The sequence below is a fragment of the Xiphophorus hellerii genome, chromosome 14 (assembly GCF_003331165.1).
Source record: "Xiphophorus hellerii strain 12219 chromosome 14, Xiphophorus_hellerii-4.1, whole genome shotgun sequence".
Taxonomy (NCBI): domain Eukaryota; kingdom Metazoa; phylum Chordata; class Actinopteri; order Cyprinodontiformes; family Poeciliidae; genus Xiphophorus; species Xiphophorus hellerii.
The window spans coordinates 24954758-24963692 of NC_045685.1; the positions used below are offsets into that span (position 1 = coordinate 24954758).

Genomic DNA, 8935 nt, shown 5'->3' on the forward strand with positions numbered 1-8935 from the left:
GGCTTGGAACATCCGTGTGTTTGTGTAATTACTTTAATACTGTGTTTCACTCACTGAATATATAAACCTTTTATTAATTGTAAGATATTTAATATAACTTTATGTTGAGAGGAGGCTCAAAGCGGAACATTCAAGAGCGGGAACTAAAATCGTTTTCAGTTTCTTCAGTGCAGCCAAAGTGAAACACACAGAAAGCTACGGAGCTCACGAGGTAGCATTAGCTCCTCTTAGAAGGTAGTTTGAAAACAGGTTTGGTGTTTTCGGTAAATATTTCCGGGTTTTCAGTGAAAATGTCTTCAGTTCCGCCTCAGAGAGAGTTTATCAACGAGCAGGTAACTCCTGCTGGAGAAACATTCACAGAGTTTAAAGAAATCACGTTAAGATGGAGGAAGAGATGGAGGATCAGCGCAGACTGATGGATTTTACCCGGATACCGAGGATCATCTTACACCGGATAGGTACGAAACACCTTCATGTTTACTGATTAATCAGGTTTAAGAAAGACGAAGCTGAAGTTGGTTTCCAATTCAAGCTTCCGATTCGGGAAATGGCTAAAGGGCGATTCCACCTATTTTTTCCTTCCGCATGTTTATCGACTCTAGTTTAAAAACTACAACACCCAGACTCTTCAAAGCTGGACTGGAGTATTCTGCTCTAATACAGAATATTTAAACCCAGGGGCGATTCTAGGATCTGACCTTTAGGGGTCCTTAGCCCCAGCAGTGCTAAGGACCAAGAGAAGTTATTTGTTGGTGCATTTTTCTAAACTTCACTGCTTATTTACATACATTCACATAAGAAATTAAATAGTTTTGTCCAACTAAAACCGTTAACAACTACATACAGGTCTGGAAAAATGAAGAGACCACTTGCACTAAACCCCATTGAAAACCTCCTGGTTATTCCACCAAATATTGATTTCTGAACTCTTCCTGAGTTAAAACATTTGTTTTGTTGTTTCTAAATGAATATGAGCTAGTTCTCTTTGCATTATTCAAGGTCTGAAAGCGCTGCATTTTAAATTATTTTGACCTTTTCTCATTTTCTGAAAATAAACACAAAGTTTTTGCTCTGCAATTTCAGAGACATGTCAGTAGTTCAACAATCTTCATTTTATTTAAACATGTACCTATACAGTGAACCCTCGTTTTTCTCGGGGGTTGTGTTCCCAAAAGAACCCATGATAGGCGAATCCGTGAAGCATTTACCTTTATTTTTTACAATTATTATAAAGCATAATTACCACCCTACCCGCATTTTCCGCACTATAAGGCGCACCACATTATAAGGCGCACCTTCAATGAATGGCCTATTTTAAAACTTTTTTCATATATAAGTTGCACCGTGTTTAAGGCGCATAGGATAGACGCTACAGTAGAGGCTGAGTTACGTTATGCATCCATTAGATGGAGCTGCGCTAAAATTCATGTCATCAAAATAGTCAATAGGTCAGTCAAACTTTATTAATAGATTACTGTTGTGGATAAATACTATTTCCAAGCACTGTTCAGGTGAAATCACTCAGTCCAGGTTTATTCATATATTGTGCACAATACAGAGAGCTTGTAGGACAGTCAGTAATGAAGCAGGTCTGGATGAAAAGCTGTCAGGCAGAGAAACACATGAGTTTTATACCAAGGATAAAGATTTAACAACAAGAGGTGAGACAGTCTGTTCTGATGCAGCTGTAGAAAACAACTTCCAACCTTCTACATGTAACCCAAATAGTTCTTTTGGTGAAAGTTCACATAATTCATATAACATGACTAGCAGATGTGACCTTAATGTAATTTTTCCATCACATTTCCCCCCTTTTGATTCTAAATAAATATGATAATAGTTAATATTAATCAACACACATTTCCCTCCTCAGTCATAAGACATAACACAACACTATCCTGGAAGATGTAACAAAAACAACTAAACACATATACACAAGATACGAAAAACCTACCGGCATTCACCTGTTCAACCCTATAACAATATGACTGTGTTTGGTAGGAAAAGTTATCTTGCAAGCCCCTCCTTGCCAGGGAGGCGGTCCTCTATATGTTCTGTCCAGGAAAAGTGTGGAGGTATCATACCAATGATTGAAGACGTAAAAACCCAAGAAACAATAATAAAAGAAAATGAAAATGTAACACAAAAGCTAATTAAGGAGGAGAAAAAAAATTACAATAAAAAACATTTCAAAGGAAAAACAACAAAAATCAACGTCAAAACAAAAACAAAACCCCAAGCTTAATAGAAAATTTATATCTAATCGAATAAATCAGTCTAAACCACATCCCAACAACAATCCATAATCATGAAATACCTTACTCCAACTAAACTTAAAAAGAGAAAAAAAACTAAAATGTAAAAAAAGATTTCATTTCCAGATCAAATGAAAAATAAAATCAAAATATAAAATGCATATTTAGAACATGCAGAAAGGATAGGCATTTGTTTTTGTGAAACAGACATTTCAGTGAATTGCAAAGCAGTATAGGAAAGCTAGGATACTAGCCTGAAAATATCAATGATTAACACTACTTAAAGACAAAAAACAAACAAAAAAAACCCAAAACAAACGTTACACTGAAGGAAATCTTACAGCGAATACAGTTTACTGGAGAGACTGGTTAAACATCACTGTGTCTGAAAACTATTTAACAATCTGCACAAATGATAAATATTAAATACTCACTGGTTGGCTGTAAGGGCCAGCAGGTTCTTCTCTGCTAGACCTAAAAAAATAAAAATAGTAAAAGTCTCAATTATGTTTAATTTTAGCTATAATTTAACTTTTATTCTACAAATTAGTTGCTTATTGGTGTCATTGAGGTTTAATTTCCTACTTTAAAAAGTGCCTTAAACGCATCTCATATCGTTCTAAGTATTTAAAATACTTGGAAAGATCAACTTTGACCTGGACTGTTTACTATTCATCATATAATATCTAAATTACAGTTTGTGATCCGTGACAGTCTTATCTTATAAAAAATGTCTGTACTCCAGCTTTTAGTTTATGTATTCATCTTCAGTGAGTTTAATAGATGAACTCTCACCTTGCCCCATACCTGTCAAGCTGTAGGTTTGAGAATATGGGAAATGTTGCCTGGATTTGGGGGAGAGGAGGCGAACGAAGGAACATAAGATGTGTATTAAATTAACGTATTAAATTATTATATCATTGTCCATTTTCACCTTTCATATTTAATCTTCCAAAGTGTCCAACATTCATGTCAAATATTTTCAATAGGATCATTTTGCCATTATTTTCTGCATGTTAACAACAATCACCCCACTGTTACCAATTCTGCTGCGAATCGCAGGAAAGTAAAGGCTGAGATTTAGTCGTGCTTTTGAAAGTGTGTGTTGAGTGTGTGAGTGGAGCAATGTCTGACAATATCAGTGGGTCAAGATTTGAAAGCACTTTAGGGCTTTGCTTTAGAGATTTGATGTCATTCTTTGATGTGATATATATCCTGAAGCTACATAGAGGAAGAAAACGTTTTGTAATATTTGAATGGAAGCCACTAGATTAAGCCACTAAGTTAAGCTATCACCATCTTGTTTACTCACCTGGAGGTCCATAATATCATATTTTGACTCACATCTAGTTCCATTCTGGTCAGAAGAATCTCATTGGTTGAGTTAATGTTCATTCTTGTAAGATTGCGATTTTAGAATAACCCTCCAGAAATCCTGTTTTTATCCAACAAAATATTAAAATGAAGACTTCCTTGTTTGATTGACATTTAAAGGCTTTTGTTTTGTCTTTTTGTCCAGATCTCCCACAATGTTGTGTGTGTGAAGAGGAGGAGGTTCTCAATGAAACAGAACCACAGAGGAACCAACTCATCTCTCATGGCTCTGCAGAAACTGAGAACCAGAATCAGGAAGGAATCAATTCTGAAGACCCAGGAAAAAAGAGAAAGGAAGAACAAAAACAAAAGGAGAAATATGAGAAAACCAAAGAGCAGAAAGGCAGAACTGACACTTCAAAACAAAAAAAGCACAAGAAAGCTCACGCAGGGCAAAAATTATATTCTTGTAAAATTTGTGATAAAACCTTTTCTCGAAACGATATCTTGCTAAGACACATAAGAATTCACAAAGATGAGCGGCCTTTTTCTTGTGGGACCTGTGGAAAGAGTTACAGTAAAAGAGGGACTTTAACTCATCACATGAGAATTCACACAGGTGAGAAGCCCTTCTCATGTGGGACCTGTGGAAAGAGTTACAGTGAAAGAGGGCCTTTAACTGATCACATGAGAATTCACACAGGTGAGAAGCCTTTCTCTTGTGGATCCTGTGGAAAGAGTTTCTCTCGAAAGGACGTTCTAAATGTCCACATGATAACTCACACAGGTGAGAAGCCTTTCTCTTGTGGGATCTGTGGAAAACGTTTCTCTCAAAAAGGTGTTTTAAATGTTCACATGAGAATTCACACAGGTGAGAAGCCTTTCTCCTGTGGATCCTGTGGAAAGAGTTTCTCTCGAAAGGACGCTCTAAATGTCCACATGATAACTCACACAGATGAGAAGCCTTTCTCTTGTGGGTCTTGTGGAAAGAGTTTCTCTCGCAAAGATTATTTAAATGTTCATATGAAAATTCACACAGGTGAGAGGCCTTTCTCTTGTGGGTCTTGTGGAAGAAGTTTCTCTTGCAAAGATTATTTAAATGTTCATATGAAAATTCACACAGGTGAGAAGCCCTTCTCATGTGGGACCTGTGGAAAGAGTTACAGTGAAAGAAGGACTTTAACTCGGCACATGAGAATTCACGTAGGTGAGAAGCCTTTCTCTTGTGGGTCGTGTGGAAAACGTTTCTCCCTCAAAACTATTTTAAATGTTCACATGAGAATTCACACGGGTGAGAAGCCTTTCTCTTGTGGGACTTGTGGAAGAAGTTTCTCCCTAAAAACTAATTTACATGTTCACGTGAGAATTCACACAGGTGATAAGCCTTTCTCTTGTGGGACTTGTGGAAGAAGTTTCTCCCTAAAAACTAATTTACATGTTCACATGAGAATTCACACAGGTGAGAAGCCCTTCTCATGTGGGACCTGTGGAAAGAGTTACAGTGAAAGAAGGACTTTAACTCGGCACATGAGAATTCACACAGGTGAGAAGCCTTTCTCTTGTGGGACCTGTGGAAAGAGTTACAGTGAAAGAAGGACTTTATCTCGGCACATGAGAATTCACACAGGTGAGAAGCCTTTCTCTTGTGGGACCTGTGGAAAGAGTTACAGTGAAAGAACTACTTTATCTCGGCACATGAGAATTCACACAGGTGAGAAGCCTTTCTCATGTGGGATCTGTGGAAGAAGTTTCTCCCGAAAACCCAATTTAAATGCTCATATGAAAGTTCACACAGGTGAGAAGCCCTTCTCATGTGGGACCTGTGGAAAGAGTTACTGTGAACGTGGGACTTTAACTAATCACATGAGAATTCACACAGGTGAGAAGCCTTTCTCTTGTGGGACTTGTGGAAGAAGTTTCTCCCGAAAACATAATTTAAATGCTCATATGAAAGTTCACACAGGTGAGAAGCCCTTCTCATGTGGGACCTGTGGAAAGAGTTACAGTGAAAGAGGGACTTTAACTAATCACATGAGAATTCACACAGGTGAGAAGCCTTTCTCTTGTGGGATGTGTGGAAAAAGTTTCTCTCGGAAAGGCCATGTAAATGCTCATATGAAACTTCACACAGGCGAGAAGCCCTTCTCATGTGAGACCTGTGGAAAGAGTTACAGTGAACGAGGGACTTTAACTAATCACATGAGAATTCACACAAGTGAGAAGCCTTTCTCTTGTGGTGTCTGTGGAAAAAGTTTCTCTTGGAAAGGCAATGTAAATGCTCATATGAAACTTCACACAGGCGAGAAGCCCTTCTCATGTGAGACCTGTGGAAAGAGTTACAGTGAACGAGGGACTTTAACTAATCACATGAGAATTCACACAGGTGAGAAGCCTTTCTCTTGTGGGAGCTGTGGAAAATGTTACAGTAACACAAGTAATTTATCTCGTCACATGAAGACTCACTCTGATGAGAATCCATAGGTCCAAAACAGAACCGATCCAATTTGGCATCTAATCTTATGGAAAATCTGGTCAGATGATGTAAACAGCAAGTTGAACATATTAAAGTCAACAGATTCTTGCAGGCTGCTAGTGATTCACTGTGATTGTGTCTTTCACTGTCTGACCAAGATAAACCTGAGGTCTACTTTTGCCTAGCAGCTTGTTTTCCTTAATCCAGTTTTTTGTTTTAATTCTCAGTCGTATTTGTACTTAAGATCCCCATCAGTATCCCATTAGATACTGAAGTTAAAGAGGGGAACACATTCAGACAGGATTAATTTCTGTGCATTTCAGTTTTCATGGAGTTCTGTACCATATAGAATAATTGAGTTTAGCTTTTATTTGAAGTTTCTGTGTATGACTGGATGTAAAATACTTTAGAAATGAAAGCAGTGAAATGTTCTTGTTTTACCATAAATAAAACTCTATGATGTTTGTTTGAAAAAAATCTCTAAAATAATTTTGATCTGGTCAGATTTTGATTTAGAGCTAACCACACAGTGGTTTTTATGTTCCCAAATGTTTGTCATTGTTACACTTTGCTATGAGAAGCAAAGTATATTATTAAAAAGGTTTGTTAAAATATACACTAGTATTTTGAGTAGAATATGCTTTTTAATAACTGTTGACTTGAATAAATATTGATGGATTATTCAGTGATTGTCATCGTCATTAACTGTTGCCATATTTTTAAATGTCAGCTTTAAGTAAAGCATCTAAAGATCCTTGCAATAACAGTAAAACATGAGTTTTACACAAATACATTTTTTAAATTCTGTTATTGAAGAAATTAAAAAATTCAAACATTTTAAAAAAGCTCACATACATTAAATTTTACAAAATTCAAAGTATTTTTCATCAATTAGACTGATTTAATATTCCAATCTCAAATGTAATGTTTTCATTAGTTATTAATTAATTCTGCATTGTCAGAAACTACATCTTTATGGACTTTTCATGCACCTTTCAGTTACTGTATCCAAAGATAACATTGCAGACGATCTACAATACTGTAATGCGACACAAAAACAAGTCAGAAATATCTTTTGCATTTGAAGGATATTTTTTAAAAACCCATCAAAAATCCATAAATTAATGAACTTGCCCAATGCCTTCTATTGTTAAGAGCTTTGGATTAATGATCCTTTTCAGTTTTGTTGTCAAATTGTTGATTTTATGGCTTTAATTAAAGTGATCTGTCTTCTTCTGACATCATGTTTTCACTTCTTTTTTGGCATCATGAACCTTTTTTCCACAACAGTTATTCTCCATCTTTACAAGTCAGAACAACGAATCTCTGCGTTCCTCTATAATATATGTAGCCATTTACTGTTTAACTTCAAAACTGAATCACAAAATACAAAACTATAATATTAGACTCTGTTTCACAAGCTGAAACGATCACACACAAGAAATTAAAATACCTTCTAATATGGTTCTTTTGTAAGATTAAAAGTATCTTTTGATAACTGACTCCAAGCTCACATTTTTTAATTATTCTTTTTTCATTAGTGTCAGTATGATGTAATATTCTAATCATAAATTCTGTGTTTCCATTAAATGTGGAAAATCCTCATAATTAACAGAAATAAAAGGCTTGGAAACATCCGTGTGTTTGTGTAATTACTCACAGTGAGTGATTAACTCACTGAAATAAATGAACCTTTCGTTCATGTTCTAAAATATTTAATATAAAACTGTATGTTGAGAGGAGCTCAAAGTGGAAATCTTATTTAGATAATATGTATTATGGGTATGTCCAAGTTTATTCAGATTCTTCAAAAAATTCAAATAGCAATAATGGGGTGTCATTCATTGTTCCAGAATTTAGTATTAAAAAATGTAAAAGAATTACTGATGGAGTATCAGTTTATGCAGGAGAGATGATGGGAATCATTTTGGCTTTAGGATGGATTGAGGAAGTTCGTCCACTGAGAAGTATATGTTCTGATTCAAGTTCATCATTATACTCATTAAAAAATAATCATGCTATTAGTAGACCAGACCTTTTATTAGAGATTCAGTTATTAATTTATAGAATTTATTGGGTTTATTAGTTATTTTTACATGGATACCATCACATATAGGAATAAAGGGATAGGAGTTGGCAGACAAATATGCAAAACAAGCTACAAAAAATAGTTTTAATGTTATATTGGTACCATTCAGTAAAGAAGAAATCAAATCTATTATTAAACAAAAGGTTAAGGAAAGATGGCAGAAGCAGTGGGAAGAAGATAGAAGTGGTAGATGGCTTTAAAGTTTTCAAAGAAAAGTTGGTGTAATGAGGAGAACGGGACGAAATAGAAAAGAGGAAACCATAATAATCCAGATTACGTTTTGGTCATACAGGATTAAATAGTACATTATTTAAAATGTGAAAACATCCAACAGGAAATTGTGATTTTTGTCTTCAAGAAGAGACAGTAGAACATGTTTTGTTGTTTTGTTCTAAATATTCTGTTGAGAGAAGGAAATTAGTTTGTCGATTACGAGACAATAAATTACAGTTAAATATCCAAGATATTTTGGAACAATTTTCTACTTCTGAATATTTTTGTTATTTAAAAAATTACCTTAAGAAAACGAAATCGGTAGAAAGGTTCTAAGGTTTACTTATTTACTTTGGGGGGGAATAATATCATCCCGATCCACACTCCATTCCAGTAGATGGCGGTAATGCACATCAGTAAGTTGCTTGCCAACCGCCATAAGAAAGAAGAAGAAGAAGAAGAAGAAGAAGAAGAAGAAGAAGGCTCAAAGCGGAACATTCAAGTAGGAACTAAAAATCGTTTACAGTTTCTTCAGTGCAGCCAAAGTGAAACACACAGGAAGCTACGCAGCTCACGAGGTAGCATTAGCTC

General features: G+C 35.6%; 2 protein-coding genes across 2 annotated transcripts; both read left to right on the top strand.

Annotated features, from left to right (window-relative positions):
- Positions 1–3759: 3759 nt before the first annotated feature.
- LOC116733148 (gastrula zinc finger protein XlCGF57.1-like) lies at positions 3760–4745 on the top strand (the record flags this gene model as incomplete). Its single annotated transcript, XM_032583952.1, has 1 exon — positions 3760–4745. A coding segment is annotated over exon 1 (573 nt), but the record flags the coding sequence as incomplete, so codon positions are not given.
- A 252-nt stretch (positions 4746–4997) lies between these two features.
- LOC116733147 (gastrula zinc finger protein XlCGF57.1-like) lies at positions 4998–6199 on the top strand. The gene has a single exon (XM_032583951.1). It carries the CDS (start codon positions 5013–5015, stop codon positions 6048–6050), a length of 1038 nt encoding a protein of 345 aa, XP_032439842.1. The 5' UTR covers positions 4998–5012; the 3' UTR covers positions 6051–6199.
- Positions 6200–8935: the final 2736 nt, after the last annotated feature.

Excerpts from the sequence above, each read along its gene's own strand:
- LOC116733147 (XM_032583951.1), top strand. The coding sequence starts at position 5,013 with ATGAGAATTCACACAGGTGAGAAGCCCTTCTCATGTGGGACCTGTGGA.